The following is a 22497-nucleotide window of genomic DNA, read 5'->3' as shown; positions in this document are numbered from 1 at the left end:
AACAATATAGGCAGCACACTAAACGAACTGTGGAGGCCAGCAGTTCAATACAAAGTCAGCTAGTAAAAGATACTCTGCAGCACTCTGATGGTAATACAAACGTGGATCTATTCCATATAACAATGTGCAGCAAACTTCACAAGTAATATAAAATGTTTCATCATCTCCTACGCCATTTTCAAGTGGCACTTGAAAATGGTGTAGGAGACGCCAAAATGTTGTGTATTACTTGTGAAGTTTGCTGCACATTGTTATATGGAATAAATCCAGGTTTGTATTACCATTAGAAAATGGGGCTTTTAAAAGGGGCGTGTCATAATTATCGTTCAATTTATCGTTACCGCGGCTACATGTACGATAAATCGCGATATTGATTTAGGCCATTATCGCCCAGCCCTAAGTGAAAGGTTCACACAAATCCTAGGTGGCTAATAATTATAATTATAATTATAATTATGACCCAAGTTATTGGAGCAATTAGAAAATGAGGGAAACTTATGGAGTGATGCTTGTTTTGTTTGGATAATTTTTCATTGAAATTGTAAGACGGCGTGCCAGAATGTTTTATGTCTTACAGAATCTACAACTGATAAATGCTTTTCTTCATACTAAATGTGTGACTATCCCGGGTGCTTATTTTAAAGCTTATTCCTAGTTAAAAGTACTCATACACTATTCACAAGAATAGGGGCCCAATTACATCCCTTGATATTTTACGGAATATTGGAGCTCACTTGCCCCTCGTTCCCTGCTCGCTGCACAGAGCTATTACATGCACAGACAGCAAGCAGGGAGCAGTGGAAGGGGCCTTAGATTGTTTGGACGGCCCATCGAAGTCAGCGGCGGTCTTCTGGCGCTGCTCCTATAACATGGAATGGTGCGCTGCAGACCATCGCTGATGTTTTAGCATGTGGAAAGACCACGATCTGCCAACCTAATGCACGTCGGCTGATCTTTGTCTTTCAACATGTGTATTAAACTGAATCATTATTGTCCTGAACTGTCAGTAATCAGCCAAGTGAGGTCAATAATCATTCAGTGTAATAGGGCCTTAAAGCGAACCAATGTCTCAGATTTTCCAGATAACGCTTCTAGCGCTAGGGATGACATGATACCAGAATTTTGATTTCGATATCGATACCATATTTTTTATTTCGATATTTAATACCATTTTGATACTTCAAGTATGAAAAAAAGCCTAAAATACTAATATAATGACCCCCCCACACACCCAGGCCGCGGATATGATGTGCACTACAACTCCCATCATACCTTCTTGTGCACTACAACTCCCAGCATAACTTCTTGTGCACTACAACTCCCAGCATACCTCCTTGTACACTTGTACCTTGTATGCTGGGAGTTGTAGTGCACAATGAGGTATGCTGGGAGTTTTAGTGCACAAGGAAATATGCTGGGAGTTGCAGTTGTGCAGTAGCAGCCTCCTAACACAACTCCCAGCATACCTCCTTGTGCACTACAACTCCCAGCATACCTTCTTGTGCACTACAACTCCAAGCATACCTCCTTGTACACAGCTACCTAACTACCATGTAGAGTGGGGCTACAGTGTAGGGGAATATTGTGTGGAAAATAACACCTACCCCCCAAATAAGCCCTAGCCTTATATAGTTTTTTTCTGTGTTATGTGGGAGAAACATAAAAGATAAAAAAATTAAAACTTGGTATAAAAATATATATTTATTAATAAATGATTAAATTGCAAAAGTCCTCGGCTAGCGATGGTCTGCTAAACTGGGGTCTTCTCTCTGGATGAGTCTTCATGAGAGTCTCAGCTGTTAGGGCTCGTTCACAATACAGAATCAGCATGGAATCCTTCCTTCTATCTATTTGAATGGGAGGGCTCGCGCGCCTTCTGCTTTGGCTGTCCAGGCATGATGGGACTTGTAGTTTTGCAGCAGCTGGAATGCCTGAGTTTGACCCCTGTGTTTATAGATGGCCTTTTCTCTGGATGAGCGTTGAGGAGCCTCAGATGTTATAGCTGGTCTCCTCTCTGTTGGAGTCTTCAGGAGCCTCAGATGTTATAGAAGTTATTGGGAAACTGCAAAGAAATTAGAGAAATAAATAAATGAGTGAGAAAATGAACATTTTGTATGTGCACTATTGTGTAACAGTCAGAGATTAGAGTGTTGTAACTGTCAGGCTCTTACCTCTAGCTGAGTCCCAATAGATGTTACTTGTAGACTGATCCTCCATCTCCACATCCGCAGCCATCAGTCTACTTCCATGTCCTCCACGGCCGTAAGTTGATGTGTCGAAGAGGAAAGCTTTCTCCTCTTCGACACATCCACCATCTCCACGTCATCTGGGAATTGGCGCCCTCCAACCTCCATTGGCTCACAGATCCTCTTATATGCTCGCTTCAGTATGCGAACTGGTCTTGCTGGAGGGGCGGGGTGTGGTGGTGGGGCGGGGTGGGATGAGGCAGGGTGTGGTGGTGGGGCGGGGTGGGATGGGGCAGGGTGTGGTGGTGGGGCGGGATAGGATTGGGCGGGGTTTGGTGGTGGGGCGGGGTTTCGTGGCTGGGCCTGTCGAGATCTGTTTCTCTTCCTCGTCATCCTGAGACTCCAACACTCCTACTCCAAGAACTGCTAGCCTAGACTAACACTGATGTCAGGGTGCAGCTTGGTTTTATTGTCACAACCAGGTTCTATTGTGACATCATCCTCATACGTGTCATGATGACATCACAAGCAGTGGGTGTGGCCAGAGCACATAGAGCTGAATAGTATGTGCACCTGCTTCTACAATATAACATTACAGTATTTGTTCTCTGCTTCACTTTTAGTCCCCATAGTAATTAATAGTAATAAACAGTATTCTCTGCCTGGGGCTTTATTTAGGGTGATAATTTATCAGAAATACACTCCCTCCCCAGGTTGGATGCAAGTTCTCCTTGTAGTTGACATTATGCTTTATGGTATATGCTGAGTGTTGTCCTAACCTGCTGGGTCCATCATGAATGAGCTCCCAATATATCTGCTAGATGGCTTCTATGTTATGGATAGTAGATGCCACTCACAACCTCTGCAGCGTATATTTACTTGGAAGCTACAAAATACTGTTAAAGTCTAACTGTCATTTATAACAATAACAATGGCCGTTGTTACAGATTGCAAAAACGGCAGTTGTTTATTGCCACTGCTGCATTACATTACATTAGATTGCATGGAATCACAGCCACAGGGGGTGATTTATCAAACATGGTGTAAAGTGAAACTGGCTCAGTCGCCCCTAGCAACCAATCAGATTCCACCTTTCATTCCTCAGACTCTTTTGGAAAATGAAAGGTGGAATCTGATTGGTTGCTAGGGGCAACTGAGCCAGTTTCACTTTACACCATGTTTGATAAATCTCCCCCTAAGTCTTTTATTTCTGTGCGCAAGACAAGCCGAGAGCCGGGAAGTAGCCGTGACTAGTCACGTCCCTCTGCCGGTCAGCGTGATTGGGCGTGATTGACAGGAAAGGAGGCTTCTAACTGGCCTCTTTTGTCTAGTCTAGTTCCTGGCTCTTTGCAAGCCTTGCATGTTGGAATAAAAGACTTATGGTGGTTTTACACAGACATTGTATCGTTCGAATTTGCCCGATAACGGTCAAATTCGAACGATAATCGTACGCGTAGACGCAACGAACGATCAAGCGACGAGCGAGAAATCGTTCATTTTGATCTTTCAATAAGTTCTCAAATCGTCGTTGATCGTTTGCAAAAATTTCGCAGATTGTTCAGTGTAAACATTCTTTCAACGATTTCCCCTATGTGTGAGATATGGTGCGTTTACACAAGCAGATTTATCTGACCAATTTTGGAAGCCAAAGTCAGGAATGGACTTGAAAAGACAGGGAATCTCAGTCTTGCCTTTATGACCTGCACCCTGTTTACAGTCTGTTCCTGGCTTTGGCTTCAGAAATCTGTCAGATAAATCTCTGTGTAAACACACCAATAGGCTTAAGCGTTCGCAAAACGAATATTCCGTACGATGTATCGTTCTGTGTAAACGCTGATCGTTATAAAAAAAAAATCGTTCATTCAAAATCGTTAATCGTGCGATTGGGCGAATTATCGCTCCGTGTAAAACCACCATCAGGGCCCTATTCCACCGGACGATAATTGTTTGCATAATCTTTAACGATTAACTATCTCAAACGACCGCTATTGCGAAAGACCTTAAAACGTTCACTCATTTCCATGGAATGATAAGCGTTACTTATGATCGTAATTGCGATTGTTTTTTCTTCGCTATTCATTCGCTATTGCGTTCGTATCTATTGCGAACGACTTAACCATGTCTTATTCAATGCGAACGAGGGCTGGCAGTGGAATGGCAGTGGAACTAGGGCTGGGCGGTATACCGCAAAAATACCGATACCGTCACTGGCGTCGGTTAACCGACCTCAACGGTATCTGCGATATTTTTGTATTTTTTTCTGCTGCTCCTCCACCACTGACATGCCGGCGTCTCTGCACACAGGGACGCCGGCATCAGAGCGGGAGGTGGAGGAGCAGAAGGGCCCAGGTGACAATGCCGCTCGCCCCACCGCCCGCCCGTCCAAGCGCCCACCCCCCGGCCGAACACCCTCACCCGTCCAGTCCTAGGCCCCTTCCCGCCGCACCTGTCCATCCATGCGCCCACCCGTCAAGTCCGGTCCCGTCCGGCGTCCCTGCACACACAGCACATTGACATTGCCCTCCCTGGCACCAGTCCCGTCCGAGCCCCCCCCCCCCCCCCCCCCCCCCCCGGCCGGCGAGCACTGCACATGTCAATGTGCTGTGTGTGCAGGGACGCCGGACTTGACGGGTGGGCGCATGGATGGACAGGTGCGGCGGGACGGGGCCTGGGACCGGACGGGTAGGCGCATGGATGGACAGGTGCGGCGGGACGGGGCCTGGGACCGGACGGGTGGGGAGGGTTGGGTTGAGGGCGCTCAGACGGGCACAGGGCACTCAGACGGGCGGGGGGCGGGGCGGGCCGCATTGTCACCTAGGCCCTGCTACTCCTCCACCTCCCGCTCTGATACTGGCGTCCCTGCACATCTTATTGTGCTGTGTGTGCAGTGACGCCGGCATGTCATAGCTGAAGGAGAAGCTGTACCTGTAGTCCCCTCAGTACCAGTACAGGGCTGTAACATAGGAGGAATGAATGGGCTGCAGCAGGCAGGATAAGTTATTGCTGTGTGTGGTATCCTGCCTGCTGCAGCACATCCATTCCTCCTATGTTACAGCCCTCTATTGTTACTGAGGGGACTACAGGTACCAGCATGCACCTCCCTGTATAATACTCTCCTATCCACCTGTCATCCCTATGTGCCCCCTGTAAAGTTACACGCCCCTATTCACCCCTCCGTACAGTCATACCCCCCTATCCGCGCCCCCCCCCTGTTTATTCATACACCCCTGCCCCCCCCCCCCCCCATTTAGTCATACGCCCCTATCCGCCCCCCTATGGATAGTCATACACCCCTGTCCGCCACCCCAAGATAGTCATACACCCCTGTCAGCCCCCCCGGATAGTCATACACCCCTGTCCGCCCCCCTATGTATAATCATGCACCCCAATCTGCCCCCCCTGTATAGTCATACACCCCTATCTGCCCCCCTGTATAGTCATACACCCCTATCTGCCCCCGTATAGTCATACACCCCTGCCCACCCCCCGTATAGTCATACACCCCTGCCCCCCCCATATAGTCATACACCCCTGTCCGCCCTCCCTGTATAGTCATACACCCCTATCCCCCAGTATAGTCATACACCCCTGTCTGCCATCCCTGTATAGTCATACACCCCTATCCGCCCCCTGTATAGTCATACACCCCTGCCCCCCCCCCGTATAGTCATACACCCCTGCCCACCCCCCGTATAGTCATACACCCCTGCCCACCCCCGTATAGTCATACACCCCTGTCCGCCCTCCCTGTAGTCATACACCCCCGTCCGCCATCCCTGTAGTCATACACCCCCGTCCGCCATCCCTGTATAGTCATACACCCCCGTCCGCCATCCCTGTATAGTCATACACCCCCGTCCGCCATCCCTGTATAGTCATACACCCCCGTCCGCCATCCCTGTATAGTCATACACCCCCGTCCGCCATCCCTGTATAGTCATACACCCCCGTCCGCCATCCCTGTATAGTCATACACCCCCGTCCGCCATCCCTGTATAGTCATACACCCCTGTCCGCCATCCCTGTATAGTCATGTACCCCTATCCGCCCCCTGTATAGTCATACACCCCTGTCTGCCATCCCTGTATAGTTATACACCCCTGTCTGCCATCCCTGTATAGTCATACACCCCTGTCTGCCATTCCTGTATAGTCATACACCCCTATCCGCCCCCTGTATAGTCATACACCCCTGTCTGCCATCCCTGTATAGTCATACACCCCTGTTTGCCATCCCTGTATAGTCATACACCCCTGTCTGCCATTCCTGTATAGTCATACACCCCTATCCGCCCCCTGTATAGTCATACACCCCTATCAGCCCCCCCTGTATAGTCATACACCCCTATCCGCCCCCCCTGTACAGTCATACACCCCTATCCGCCCCCTGTATAGTTATACACCCCTATCCCCCCCCCCCCCCTGTATAGTCATACACCCCTATCCGCCCCCCCCCTGTATAGTCGTACACCCCTATCCGCCCCCCCCTGTATAGTCGTACACCCCTATCCGCCCCCCCCCCTGTATAGTCATACACCCCTATCCGCCCCCTGTATAGTCATACACCCCTATCCGCCCCCTGTATAGTCATACACCCCTATCCGCCCCCTGTATAGTCATACACCCCTATCCGCCCCCTGTATAGTCATACACCCCTATCCGCCCCCTGTATATAGTCATACACCCCTATCCGCCCCCTGTATATAGTCATACACCCCTATCCGCCCCCTGTATAGTCATACACCCCTATCCGCCCCCCCTGTATAGTCATACACCCCTATCCGCCCCCTGTATATAGTCATACACTCCTATCTGCCCCCCCCCTGTATAGTCATTCAGCCCTATCCGCCCCCCCTGTATAGTCATACACCCCCGTCCGCCATCCCTGTATAGTCATACACCCCTATCCCCCAGTATAGTTATATCCCCCAGTATAGTCATACACCCCTATCCGCCCCCTGTATAGTCATACACCCCTATCCGCCCCCCCTGTATAGTCATACACCCCCGTCCGCCATCCCTGTATAGTCATACACCCCTATCCCCCAGTATAGTCATATCCCCCAGTATAGTCATACACTCCTGTGCGCCCTCCCTATATAGTCATACACCCCTGTCTGCCATCCCTGTATAGTCATACACCCCTATCCGCCCCCCCTGTACAGTCATACACCCCTATCCGCCCCCTGTATAGTTATACACCCCTATCCGCCCCCCCCTGTATAGTCATACACCCCTATCCGCCCCCCCCCCCTGTATAGTCATACACCCCTATCCGCCCCCTGTATATAGTCATACACCCCTATCCGCCCCCTGTATATAGTCATACACCCCTATCCGCCCCCTGTATATAGTCATACACCCCTATCCGCCCCCCCTGTATAGTCATACACCCCTATCCGCCCCCTGTATATAGTCATACACTCCTATCTGCCCCCCCCCCTGTATAGTCATTCAGCCCTATCCGCCCCCCCCTGTATAGTCATACACCCCCGTCCGCCATCCCTGTATAGTCATACACCCCTATCCCCCAGTATAGTCATATCCCCCAGTATAGTCATACACCCCTGTGCGCCCTCCCTGTATAGTCATACACCCCTGTCTGCCATCCCTGTATAGTCATACACCCCTATCAGCCCCCCCTGTATAGTCATACACCCCTATCAGCCCCCCCTGTATAGTCATACACCCCTGTCCCCCCCCCCCCCTGTATAGTCATACACCCCTATCCGCCCCCTGTATAGTTATACACCCCTATCCGCCCCCCCGTATAGTCATACACCCCTATCCGCCCCCCCCTGTATAGTCATACACCCCTATCCGCCCCCTGTATAGTCATACACCCCTATCCGCCCCCTGTATATAGTCATACACCCCTATCCGCCCCCTGTATATAGTCATACACCCCTATCCGCCCCATGTATAGTCATACACCCCTATCTGCCCCCTGTATATAGTCATACACCCCTATCTGCCTCCCTGTATAGTCATACACCCCTATCTGCCCCCTGTATATAGTCATACACCCCTATCCGCCCTCCCTGTATATAGTCATACACCCCTATCCGCCCTTCCTTTATAGTCATACACCCCTATCCGCCCCCCCCGTATAGTCATACACCCCTATCCGCCCCCCCTGTATATAGTCATACTCCCCTATCCCCCCCCCCCCCTGTATAGTCATACAACCCTATCCGCCCCCTGTATATAGTCATACACCCCTATCTGCCCTCCCTGTATAGTCATACACCCCTATCCGCCCCCTGTATATAGTCATACACCCCTATCTGCCCTCCCTGTATAGTCATACACCCCTATCCGCCCCCTATCCCTATGTGCTGCCTGTATAGTCCTGTAACCCGATCCCAACCTCCTGTATAGTAATACACCCCAATCCATCCCCCCCATATAGTCATACACACCTATCCCTCTGTGACCTGTGTATACCCTGTAGAGGGTGTATACCTGTATATACACATGTCCAGGTCTCTGCTAAGACACCCTAATAATGACAAATAATAATAATGATAATAGACTAACCATGGGTTGCTGCTCAGTGAGTTCTTTTTAACTTTTTTTGAATCAAAATATCGTCAGTTTGGCACGGCAAGTGGGTGTGGTTTGCAAAAAGGGGTGTGTCATAATTATCGTTCAATTATCATTACCGCGGCTACATGTGCGATAAACAGCGATATTGATTTAGGCCAATACCGCCCAGCCCTATTACATAATTAATAGATCACTAATTATACTTACTACTTTCTTCCTTTCTCCATAGGTAACTTGGCATGAAATAGCACGACCTCAGATTCATGGCTATGACATGCAGTGTATTGCAATGATTGGAAGATCCCAATTTGTATCAGGAGCAGATGAAAAAGTTCTCAGAGTGTTTTCTGCAACAAGAAACTTCATTGAAAACTTCAGTCGCATTTCTGGTTTATCAATGGACAGAATCCTTTCAAACGTATGTACAAGCACACGGAGTTACTGTAGGTCTACACGTCAATATAAAGTAACCTGTTGCTACTCTAAAAGAATTAAAACCTGTTAAATAGGCATCATGCCTTTAACAAACTTTTTATATGTCAATAGTTTTCAATATGTGTTAACTTTTCAATGTATCTTATTGGAGATAACTGCCTTTCTCCACTCATCAGGCTACTCTCTTCCCTCACCCTCCCTCCTAGACTGATCACTCTTTCTGCAAAAACTACTCAAGCCTGTCTCTTGCCTGGTCAGCTCACTGGTGTTTAGGGCTATAGTTGCCAATAGAAATTTAGACAGGGAAGAGGGGGAGAAAGAGGAGTTTCTGAAGAGAACAGAAAGATAGAAATTTTCTTAGAAGTGTTAAATCTCAATGCTAACACTTGATATTTAAACTGCTCAGTACTCCTTTTTGCTGCTTTTTTAAAGTGTACCTGTAATGGGAAAAAGAAACTTTTTACATGTCAGACATATCAAAAGTTTTTGAGTGTTCAGACCTTGACCGACCAGTAGAGAGCAGGAAGACTACCTCGCTGTCATGTGCTCCCCTCAAAAGCCCTGTGTCTATGTGAACAAGACTGCTCCTTAGACTTGCATTATGTGGTCGTCTTGTCTTGTGACACACAGCCGCTAGAAAAAATGCTGACTGTGGACTTCTCTCAGGTCATTCTTCAGATTGGCCATTGTCTAAACATTCAGCCCTCCACTAATCAAAACTTTTGATATGTCTCGTTTTTTCTTTTTAAGACAGTGCTTCTTTAAGGGAGTGCTATAGAAATATAGGTGAGCAGGATCCCCTCTTCTGGGTGTTGTGTAAGGAAGCCATAAAAGAAATTTGTTTAGTAGTTTCAGTGAAGCAGAAAATTATACATGATGAAAAATATCAGTGATTAACCTCATGTATACTGGTTTAACAGCTTCTGAAAAGTTTCCACCTAAAACATGGGCCAGCATTTTTTGTCGACTTTAGAACAATTTACATTTTTATATCATATACATTATTAAAATCATTGATACTATATTGTGTGTCTGAAATGTGAGTTGTGCGTCCCTAATCTGAACACATTCTTCTCTGTATGTGACTGTGTGTATGTATGTGTGTGTATATATAATATATATACTGTATATATACACCACCATTCAAAACTTTGAGGTCACCTAGACAATTTTGTGTTTTTCCCTGAAAACTCCTACTTTTATTTATCAAATGATTTTTTTTTTTAAATAATTATTTTCTCCAAACTTTGCTTTCATCAAACAATCCTCCTTTCGCAGCAATTCCAGCATTGCAGACCTTTGGCATTCTAGATGTTGATTTGCTGAGGTAATCTGGAAACATTTCAGCCCATGCTTCCAGAAGCCGCGCCCCCCCCCCCCCCCCCCCCACACACACACACAAGTTGGATTGGGTTGATGGGCACTTTTTGCGTACCATACAGTCAAGCTGCTCTTACAACAGCTCAATGGGGTTGAGATAGAATACCAGCTGCCTGCTTCTTCCCTAAATAGTTCTTGCTTCATTAAGAGGTGTGCTTTGGGTCGTAGGAAATCTTCAGTTTCTTGGCAATTTCTCGCATGGAAAAGCCTTCATTTCTCAGAACAAGAATAGATTGTCGTGTTGCACATGAAAGTTCTCTTTTTCTGTCCATTTTGCAAGTTGAATCAAACCAACAAATGTAATTCTTCAGATCTCAACTAGCTCAAAGGAAGGTCAGTTTTATAGCTTCTCTAATCAGCTCAACTGTTCTTAGCTGTGCTAACATACTTGCACAAGGGGTTTCAACAGTTTTCTCAACATCAAATAGCCTTATTACACAGTTAGCAAACACAATGTACCATCAGAACACTGGAGTGATGTTTGTTGGAAATGGGCCTCTATACACCTACAGTATGTAGACATTGCATTAACAAGTAGACATTTGCTGCTAGAATAGTCATTTACCACATTAACTATGTATAGAGTGTATTTCTAATTCATTTAACCCTTAGGCGACCCTGGACGTACCCGTATGTCCAGGACCGCCTCCCCGTGTACAGAGCGGGGCCGCGCACTGAACCGCCGCGGTCCCGGGTGCCGCTCGTAGCCCGGGACCGCGGGTATTAGCGGGCACGGTCCGATCGCCGTGCCCGCTAATACAGCAATCGGATGCAGCTGTCAAAGTTGACAGCTGCATCCGATTACCGAATGCAGCCGTTCCCTGGTGTCTAGGGGGGGGGGTGGATCACTCCTCCGGGATGTTGCCCCGTAGGAGCGATCCACACATCTTACCCCTTCCGGGGTGAGCGCCGTAATGGCGCTGATCCCGGCTCGGCACTCGATTGCTTCTGGCTGCAGCAGCTGGAAGCAATTGATGTGCCTATCTCATGGATCTGTGCTGCATATCTATGCTGCATGGATCAGTGCACTTATACTAGAAGTCCCCCAGGGGGGCTTCTAGTATAAGTGTAAGGGTACAAACCCACTTGACGTATTTGCTGCGTGAATCAGTCTTAAAAATAAGCAGGCAAAATGCAGGTTGGCTTTATACGATTGTTCTGCGTTAAAATACGCAATTGCGTATTTTTGAAGCGTCAAGCTTGTTGCGAAAAACGCATGTAGCTTCACGCTTCAAAAATACGCAATTGTACAAAGCCAACCTGCGTTTTGCCTGCTTATTTTTAAGACTGATTCACGCAGCAAATACGTCAAGTGGGTTTGTACCCTAAAAGTTAAAATAAAGGTTTTATTATAAGTAAAAAGCCCCCTCCCCTAATAAAAGTCAGAATCACCCCCCTTTTCTTATGTTATATATATAAATACACAAATAAATAAACAAACATGTTTGGTATCGCCGTGTGCGTAATCGCCCAAACTATTAATTAATCACATTCCTGATCTCGCACGGTAAATGGCGTTAGCACAAAAAAATCCCAAAGTGCAAAATTGCGCATTTTTGGTCGCATCAAATGCAGAAAAATTGTAATAAAAAGCGATCAAAAAGTCGTATATACGCAATCAAGGTACCGATAGAAAGAACACATCATGGTGCAAAAAATGACACCTCACACAGCCCCATAGACCAATGGTTTGAATTTTTTACCGGTCATCAGATACAATGAAAGTTATACATGTTACATATCGTCGTAATCGTAACAACTTGAGGAACATATATAACATGTCAGTTTTACCCCAGGGCGAACGGCGTAAAAACGAAAAAAAAAAAAAAAAAAAAAAAAAAAAAAAAATGCGTTTTTTTAATTCAATTTCACTACACTTTGAATTTTTTTCTGGTTTCGCATTGTACTTTATGAAAAAATTCAGCCTGTCATTATAAAGTACAATTAGTGGCGCAAAAAATAAGGGCATGTGGGTTTCTAGGTGAAAAAAATGCAAGTGCTATGGCCTTTTAAGCACAAGGAGGAAAAAACAAAAAACGCAAAAATTTAAATTGGCCTGGTCCTCTAAGGTTTAATGGTAGCTTTATTGAAAAAAATCTGTGCTTTTCTTTAAAAAAATAAGGACATTTCAAGGTTACTCCAAACAGTTGTGTGTGTGTGTGTGTATATATATATATATATATATATATATATAATATATGTGTATGTATACACCCTACCATTCAAAAGTTTGGGGTCACATTGAGATGTCCTTATTTTTGACGGAAAAGCACTGTACTTTTGAATGAAGATAACTTTAAACTAGTCCTAACTTTAAACAAATACACTCTTTACATTGCTAATAGGGTAAATGACTATTCTAGCTGCAAATGTCTGGTTTTTGGTGCAATATCTACATAGGTGTATAGGGACCATTTCCAGCAACTATCACTTCAGTGTTCTAATGGTACAGTGTGTTTGCTCATTGGCGCAGAAGGCTAATTGTTGATTAGAAAATCCTTGTGCAATCATGTTTACACATCTGAAAACAGTCGAGCTCGTTACAGAAGCTACAAAACTGACCTTCCTTTGAGCAGATTGTGTTTCTGGAGCATCACATTTGTGGGGTCAATTAAACGCTCAAAATGGCCAGAAAAAGAGAACTTTCATCTAAAACTCGACAGTCTATTCTTGTTCTTAGAAATGAAGGCTATTCCATGCGAGAAATTGAAGATTTCCTACAACGGTGTGTACTACTCCCTTCAGAGGACAGCACAAACAGGCTCTAACCAGAGCAGAAAAAGAAGTGGGAGGCCGCCTTGCACAACTAAGCAAGAAGATAAGCACATTAGAGTCTCTAGTTTGAGAAACAGACGCCTCACAGGTTCCGAACTGGCATCTTCATTAAATAGAAAAGATGCTGGAAGAATGCCTGACACCATCTGTTAAGCATGGTGGAGGTAATGTGATGGTCTGGGGTTGCTTTGGTGCTGGTAAGGTGGGAGATTTGTACAGGGGTAAAAGGGATTCTGAATAAGGAAGGCTATCACTCAATTGTGCAAAGCCATGCCATACCCAGTGGACAGCGCTTGATTGGAGCCAATTTCATCCTACAACAGGACAATGACCCTAAACACACCTCCAAATTGTGCAAGAACTATTTACAGCAGAAGCAGGCAGCTGGTATTCTATCGGTAATGGAGTGGCCAGCGCAGTCACCACATCTGAACCCCATTGAGCTGTTGTGGGAGCAGCTTGACCGTATGGTACGCCAGAAGTGCCCATCCAACCAATCCAACTTGTGGGAGCTGCTTCTAGAAGCGTGGGGTGCAATTTCTCCAGCTTACCTGAACAGATTAATAGCTAGAATGCCAAAGGTGTGCAATACTGTAATTGCTGCAAAAGGTGGATTCTTTGACAAAAGCAAAGTTTGATGTAAAAACAATGTTATTTCAAATACAAATCATTATTTCTAACCTTGTCAATGTCTTGACTCAATTTTCTATTCATTTCACAACGTATGGTGGTGAATAAGTGTGACTTTTCATGGAAAACACAAAATTGTTTGGGTGACCCCAAACTTTTGAACGGTAGTGTGTGTGTGTGTGTGTGTGTGTGTATATATATATATATATGTATATATATATATATATATATATATATATATATATATATATATATATATATATTATAATGTATTCTCTATATGCATGTGCGTGCATCTTCCCCATAAAATGTATGTGATATAGAGTAAATGACAATAAGTCTATAAAGTATACAGTGGACTGGTAATGTTATTTCTGATGAAATTTAAGTGTTGAGGTGGAAACTCTAGTCCTGTCTTGGTTTGATTTCTCTTACTCCCTTTAAGCTATCTTATGAAGAGCTGTCAAAAGACTTCTTCAGCACATTTCAGATTGGTCTTGACAACTATTTTTTTTATTCATATGATAAACATAAGGGAAACTTGGACCTTAGTCATCCTAAAGGGACTTTAACATTGCAGCCTACACCAGTGAAATAAATAACAAATGACGCCCATAAACAAAATGTCTTGGCTTAAAGCCATGTCTTTGGAAGTCATTTTCCTATTTTGCAGTTTGACATTCCTTGACCAGAAAACTCTAATAAACTTCTGTTCACTTGATCCTGTGTCTTTTATACAGAGTCTTGGCTGTAAACCAGCTTTCCTATGTATTTCCTTGATGTCACCTTGCACAGTAATTATTTTCTTACGTATGTGACTTCTCATTGACCTTCAAGTCTCATCTGCTTCATTTACTTAAATAAATTAGAACCATTTGTTTAGATTAAATTAATTGAAAATTGACCGTAGTGTTCAGGAGGTAACCGTTAAAGAATTCATATCATAAGTGCTTATAATATCGGATATCTCCATGTGAAACTAATTTTCTTGGTGTGAATAAATTATGTGTTATAATCCACTTTGTGTGGCATCACAGCGTCAATCCTTTAGTATGGAATAAACCAAGAATTATAAAATGAACTCCCAGAATGTCATCAAACATGGGTGAAAAGTGAAAATTGTGACAAATACAGTACTTTGACAGAACTGTTATAATTTCAGATGAACTTTTATGAGTGGCACATGTATACATATATACTGCATTGATCCATGTATCTGGTGCTCGATTGCTAAGGGCTGCTGCAAACAGCAAGATGGTATCAGTGACAGAACGTCGCTGAGGCCTGGCCTAGTAAGTATGAAGTATCGGGTTATAGTGATCACATTGTGAGAAGCCGAAACCCCCATTAGACTACCTGGAAAGGATTTTTAACTGCATTTAAATGCCATTTTCAATTTTAGCAGCCGCAGTTAAATAGTTAATTAGTTGATTGGCCGCCCCAGCTAATAGCCATAGTCCCTGGCTGCTGATAGCAGCCAGGAACAGCACAGTACTGAGAGGGCTCACAAAGAGTACCACTAGGGTTGCTAAGGGGTTAAAATATCTGTTTCTATTGTTTAGAATGGCTAGGTACACAATTTCCCTTGTTCCTTGGTATTAAAATAAAAAAATTGAGTGAAAATATTATTTTGTACACTATTAATTTTACTCTTTTGTGCTGTTGCAGGACCACTTCAATTTTCCCGAAGGAGCTACTGTGCCTGCTTTAGGTTTGTCCAATAAAGCAGTCTTTCAGGGTAAGATTGATATTTTCACCCTCCAGGGAACAGAGCATGTGTTACTGTAGCAGCCAGTCTCTGTGACAATAAAACTCTAGATTGTGTTTCCCTGAATGACTTTAGTTTGACTGGCAGGAGACTGTTGTAGTAATTAGCTTGTGATGACTTTCTGCTTGCTCTTGTATTATTAGTATTTTTCCATTTGGTTTATCATTGGCTTTATTTCATTACTGCATAGTTTGTGACAAGCAATTTCACATGTTTATTAGGAAGCATGTGTTATACTGGATATATTTGTTTGTGTGTGTTTGCATAATGTATATGTGTGTATGTTGATGATATATATATTCTGTACATTTTTTTTTTACCCTGAAATAAATAGCTTTTATAAAAGTGTCACTTGGACTGAAAGTTAATGGGGTACTGTGGTGATTTTTTTTTTTTCTTTCCAATCTACTGGTGTCAGAAAATTTTAAAGATTAGTATCTTACCTCTATTTAACCTCTTAAGGACGCATGACGTATCCGCGCGTCGACCCCGCTCTGAACCGCCGCGGTCCCGGGTGCCGCTTGTTGCCCGGGACCGCGGGTATTAGCGGGCACGGTCCGATCGCCGTGCCCGCTAATACAGTAATCAGATGCAGCTGTCGAACCTGACCTTGTCCCGGAGGCGCGATCTCCGTTACTGCTGCCGGTCGGGGACCACTCCAAGATGGCGCCGTCCCCGACTCTGCACTCGTTTGTTTTCGGCAAACGAGTGCCGATCTCATTGATCTTTGCTGTATACGTATACAGCAAATATCTCAATGAGAGATCAAAGTGTATATACTAGAAGTCCCCCAGGGGGGCTTCTAGTATATGTGTTAAAATTAAAAAAAAAAGTATTGTTATAAGTAAAAAGCCCCCTCCCCTAATAAGTCAGAATCACCCCCCTTTTGCCAGGTTTTAAATAAAAGTAAATAAATAAACATGTTTGGTATCGCCGCGTGCGTAATCGCCCGAACTATTAATTAATCACATTACTGATCTCGTACAGTAAAGGGCGTAAGCGCAAAAAATCCCAAAGTGCAAAATTGCGCATTTTTGGTCGCATCAAATCCAGAAATTTTTTTATAAACGATCAAAAAGTCGTATATGCACAATCAAGGTACCGATAGAAATTTAACATCATGGCGCAAAAAATGACACCTCACACAGCCCCATAGACCAAAGGATAAAACCGTTATAAGCCTGGGAATAGAGCGATTTTAAGGAACGTACACTCACCGGCCACTTTATTAGGTACACCATGCTAGTAACGGGTGGTCTTCTGCTGCTGTAGCCCATCTGCCTCAAAGTTGGACGTACTGTGCGTTCAGAGTTGCTCTTCTGCCTACCTGGGTTGTAACGGTTTGCTATTTGAGAACTGCCGCTCACTGGATGTTTTTTCTTTTTTGGACCATTCTCTGTAAACCCTAGAGATGGTTGTGCGTGAAAATCCCAGTAGATCAGCAGTTTCTGAAATACTCAGACCAGCCCTTCTGGCACCAACATCCATGCCACGTTCAAAGGCACTCAAATCACCTTTCTTCCCCATACTGATGCTCGGTTTGAACTGCAGGAGATTGTCTTGACCATGTCTACATGCCTAAATGCACTGAGTTGCCGCCATGTGATTGGCTGATTAGAAATTAAGTGGTAATGTGCAGTTGGACAGGTGTACCTAATAAAGTGGCCGGTGAGTGTATATTTGTTAACAATGGTTTGAATTTTTTACAGGCCATCAGATACAAGAAAAGTTATACATGTTACATATCAATCGTAATGAGTTGTGGAACATGCATAACAAGTCAGTTTTACCCCAGGCGAATGCCATAAAAACGCATTCCCCCCAAGTAAAAGAAATGCGTTTTTTTCAATTTCACCACACTTTGAATTTTTTTCTGGTTTCGCAGTATACTTTATGCAAAAATTCAGCCTGTCATTGCAAAGTACAATTAGTGACGCAAAAAATAAGGGCTCATGTGGGTTTCTAGGTGGAAAAATGCAAGTGCTATGGCCTTTTAAACACAAGGAGGAAAAAACGAAAATAGGCCCGTCCTTAAAGGGTTAAATCAGCTGCTGTGTCCTGCAAGAAGTGCCTTATTCTTTTCAGTGTGACATTGTTCTCTCTGCAGCCACCTTCTGTCCATGACAGGAACTGTCCAGAGCAAGAGCAGCCCCACTAGAAAACCACCCCTGCTCTACACAAGTGGCAACAGAGAAAACTGTATCAGACTGGAAAGAATGCGCCACTTCATGCAGGACATACAGTAGTTGATAAGTAGTGAAACTTTGAGATTTTTAAATAGAAGTAAATTACAAATCTACATAACTTTTTGACACCAATTAATTGAAAAGAAAAAAAAAATCACTGGAGTTCCCCTTAAATTAACCCCTTGCCACAAAATGAGTTCCCAGGACATTATGAAAGTCAGTGAGTTCACACATCATGACGTCCCAGCATGTCATAATGTTGCAGGGGCTTTATGAAGCAAGCTTCGAAGCTTAGCTCACTTCATAGAGAGTGAGGACTGTTAAAGGACAAGTGCCATGAAAAACTTTTTCCCAGTAATTGAAGCACATTACAAAGTTATGGTTCAGGGAAGAAAAAGAGTGCTGCACCTTACACCTATGGCTGATACTAGTGCCCCTAGGCCAAATAAAAAACACATCGGAATTTTGTGTATGAATTGATCAAGCCATACTGCCCCATGTACCATCGTGCAGGTATCTGATACACATGAATCCCTACACTAAGTCCACACCGTGCCAGTCAGTGGCCACCAACCCCGCAGGCGCACATAGTCAGGGAACGGGGGCCATGGGACGGCCCTGTGACCCCCATGCCGCAGGACCAGACCCAAAAACACCACACCAGAACCCGGCCAGCACCGCCGGCGGAGAAGGTCGCCCCCAAACAGCACAAGTCTGGATGAGATATTACGCTCACCATAGCTGCTGCAGACAGAATGGGAAAAGACAGGAGGGATTAAAACCATGTGCACTCAGGTGTCTCCTGCTAATTGCTGTCATGTGGGTCTCACCAGGAGGAGTGAAAAACACGGAGAAAAGAGAGAAACAAAATGCGGTTCAGGGAAGAAAAAGAGTGCTGCACCTCACACCTATGGCTGATATTAGTGCCCCTAGGCTAAATAAAAAACACATCAGAATTTTGTGTATGAATTGATCAAGCCATACTGCCCCAAGGAACCATCGTGCAGGTATCTGATGCACATGGGTCCCCCATGGGGACCAGACCCAAAAACACCACACCAGAACCCGGCCAGCATCCAGACTTGTGCTGTTTGGGGGCGACCTTCTCCGCCGGCGGTGCTGGCCGGGTTCTGGTGTGGTGTTTTTGGGTCTGGTCCTGCGGCATGGGGGTCGTAGGGCCGTCCCATGGCCCCCGTTCCCTGATTATGCGCGCCTGCGGGGTTGGTGGCCACTGACTGGCACGGTGTGGACTTAGTGTAGGGACCCATGTGTATCAGATACCTGCACGATGGTACATGGGGCAGTATGGCTTGATCAATTCATACACAAAATTCTGATGTGTTTTTTATTTAGCCTAGGGGCACTAATATCAGCCATAGGTGTGAGGTGCAGCACTCTTTTTCTTCCCTGAACCACATTACAAAGTTATATAACTCTGTAATATGCTTTAATCACCTATCTGCCTCCCTTCCCTGTCTTTTTCCCCTCCACCCCCCAGCAGGAAGTGTCCTAACTTACACAGACCTGATTACTGTCGTCACCGTCACCAGGCAGCTCCATCTTGTGAGGATGAGTCATCAGCAGGAGGGCTGCTCTAGGTCCTGTCACACCAGCCTCCCCCTCCCCTCCTTGTCAGGTGACTCTGCTTGCTCAGCTTATCTTCTCCACGGCAGCAGGAGAGAGGGTATGAGGGGAGGGGGGAGCTGCCTATGTGCCGGAGTCAGTCGGAGGGAAGATAAGCAAGTGAGATGTGACAAGTGATGGCTTGCAGTTGTTCAGCCAATCGGAGGTGAGCAAGCCTGTCACCTGACAAGGCAGGGGAGGGGGGAGGCTAGTGTAACAGGAGAAGGAGCTGAGAGAAGAGCTTGGTAACGGTGACGACAGTAATCAGGTCTGTGTGAGTCAGGACACTTCCTGGTGGGGGGTGGAGGGGGGGAAAAGACAGGGAAGGGAGGCAGATAGGTGATTGAAGCATATTACAGAGTTATATAACTTTGTAATGTGCTTCAATTACTGGGAAAAAGTTTTTCATGGCACTTGTCCTTTAATGATGGGTCACAGCGAGCATGCTGTCGCCTGCCATTGACCCCTTAAACGCCACTACCCTCTCGTCATTGTCCAATCAAGACTCATTTTCCGCATCTGCTGGGGGCTTTATATATATATTAAGCAGTTTTTATTTTTTATTGTTTTATGCCCACACTGTGGTCACTGTATGTCTAAATGTTTGTCTAAAATTCTATGGAGTTATGTCTTAGTGTTTTTTCTAAATGTTTTTATTTTTTAAAATTCACTGGTCATTACTATCTGAAATGTAGAAAGAAGTGTAACTGTACAACTCATAGAGGCATCACTGCTTTACAGTATTTATAACAGCATTGAAATGTTATGGCAGCTTGCCAATTCTTAGTGTTCACTGAATCCCAAAAGGCAGTTTGTTGAATCTGTGACCTCTTGTTCAGTGCATAATAGTGTCTATGTGGCTTACATAGAAAATACTCACTTTTAACTTGCGGTATGTGAGGTTTAATCTTCTGCTGAAGATAATGTATAGAACCAATTTTTTTCCCATGTGGTGATAATAACTATTTTGTTCAATCTTTGAAGGGGATTTGAATTCAGTGCCTGTTCAAGAACAAGAGACCTTCAACAGTTTGTCTGATCAGTACTCCCAGCCTTATTTCCAACCTCATGTTCTTACAGGTCAGACTGTGGTCACTAGCAGATTGTATTGGAAACTGTACTGTAAGATGACAAAATTCCAAGGAAATTCTTTGGTGCATGTTAATTTTGTGAAGTATTTATTTTATCGTCTTTAGTCATGCTATTACATGAAGCATTTTCTGTCCATTGTGAAAGGACACCAGCGGTTACTTGTGCCAGAGTAAAGGCCCTATTCCACGGAACGATTATCGGCTGTTACGGCCGATAATCGTCCCGTGGAATAGAAGGCAAAGATCAGCCAACATTGTTCATTATGGCTGAATGTTGCGGTCTTTTTTCTTTCAATCATGTTGAAAAACAACGACTGTGATAGCAGCGATCTGCTGCCATCGCTCCGTTGAATAGGAGCGGTGGCAGCAGACCGCCACTATCCTCTATGGGCTGCCCGGACGATCTAACGAACACCTGGGCAGCTCCCCGCGGCCCCTCCTGCACTCACCCGCTCACTGCCATCTCGTGTAATAGCGGTGGCAGCAAGCGGGGAATGAGGAGCTAATGGCTGACGGCGCTCGTTTGCTCCTCACAGTCGGCCCGTGGAATAGGACCTTAACCCATCTTCACAATCCATTCAGCCAGACCTATTAGCACTAAAGTCATTGGTCTAGATGAGCACATTTTGTTTGGCCATTGGAAAGTTTTTTAATTGTAATAACTTTAGGTAATATAATGGTTTTATATTGATTACATTGCACCATTAACACCAAAGATGCAAGTACATTTTGCCCAAAGTGCAGTAACTAAACAGAATTTCTTCTCTGTAGAGCCCCCGACAGAAGATCACTTGTTGCAGAACACACTGTGGCCCGAGGTTCAAAAGTTGTGAGTTTTTCCATATCTTTACATAGCTTGTATTTGCCTTTTTTTTTCTTCAGTCATCTACTCCTATCATTGCATCTAATTTCCATTACAGCAATAATACTATAATCTCTTGTGGATATGCTTTGTAATTTTCCAGTCTATTCCAAGATGACTTATCTTTCAAAAGTAAATACTGTAGTTTTCAGATGGTGGCAGTTGGATTTCACAAGGAGTTCAAACAGACTGGGTGGAGACTTCATTTGTAGCCAGGAATAAAAGGATACAAATAATGGGGAAAATGTACTGTTGCAAATGCACCAAAATTCTGACATAATTTACACCACAAAACTGTCTTAAGTGGCTTGTGCCACAATTATTATGTGCTTTGTAGGCACTTCTCTTGCCTCAGCTGAAAAAGGTTCTGTTACTTCTTGAAAGGGTGGCTTGATGTCTGTGAAAAGAGGGGTGTCCAAAATTGAACAAACAATGTGCCACAATTTTAGTTCAATATTGAGGTGTAAACTAATCCAACTAATGGTGATCTAAAGTAGACCATCTACAAATGCAAAATATTTGTCTTATAGCCTGAGCCCCGTGAAAAGTATGACGTATCTGAAGACTATCCATCTAAGTTTACCCTGTCTAATTATGATACAGTTTTAGTAAAATCCCCAAAATATTTTTCAAGGTATTGTGACAGTTGAAAGTAGTAGAGTGAAATTTTAGAATTCACGGTTTTCCTAATTGTGTTCTTTGTCTGTATTTTCTAGGTATGGACATGGCTATGAAATTTTCTCAGTAGCTTGTAACAATGCTAAAACAATCATTGCTTCAGCATGTAAGGTAATAAGAATCATAAGTATCACACGTTGAAAAGGTTATTGAAATCTATTGTTTTATAAGGCAACAACTAGTCACTTGGGTAAAAAAAAGGTTTTTAGCTCATCTGTTTGGACATCCACCTGTGCTCAGATCCACACTGACTAATGATGTAGTATTGTTCATACACGATAAGCAAACTATTTGATCCAGCACATAGACAGAACATCATTTTTATTTGAAATTTT

At 44.4% G+C, this 22497-nt stretch overlaps 1 protein-coding gene and 1 long non-coding RNA gene across 3 annotated transcripts in view; one reads left to right on the top strand and one right to left on the bottom strand.

Moving 5' to 3' along the window:
* ELP2 (elongator acetyltransferase complex subunit 2) overlaps positions 1 to 22497 on the top strand; it is a 147586-nt gene that overhangs the window by 111224 nt on the left and 13865 nt on the right. For both annotated transcript variants that reach the window (XM_069958154.1, XM_069958153.1), the window contains exons 13-17: positions 8964 to 9152; positions 15623 to 15692; positions 20516 to 20611; positions 21394 to 21451; positions 22201 to 22273. In XM_069958154.1, coding sequence (XP_069814255.1) covers positions 8964 to 9152; positions 15623 to 15692; positions 20516 to 20611; positions 21394 to 21451; positions 22201 to 22273 — 486 coding nt within the window. The remainder of the gene's footprint in view (positions 1 to 8963; positions 9153 to 15622; positions 15693 to 20515; positions 20612 to 21393; positions 21452 to 22200; positions 22274 to 22497) is intronic.
* LOC138784636 (uncharacterized) lies at positions 1683 to 2632 on the bottom strand. The gene is made up of 2 exons (XR_011361895.1): positions 2172 to 2632; positions 1683 to 2062 (listed from the first exon to the last, which is right to left on the bottom strand). It is a non-coding gene; the product is annotated as an uncharacterized lncRNA (long non-coding RNA).

The sequence above is a fragment of the Dendropsophus ebraccatus genome, chromosome 2 (genome assembly GCF_027789765.1).
Source record: "Dendropsophus ebraccatus isolate aDenEbr1 chromosome 2, aDenEbr1.pat, whole genome shotgun sequence".
Lineage (NCBI taxonomy): Eukaryota > Metazoa > Chordata > Amphibia > Anura > Hylidae > Dendropsophus > Dendropsophus ebraccatus.
The sequence above is the reverse complement of the archived record's forward strand: the minus strand, read 5'-3'. Positions and strand labels throughout refer to the sequence as shown.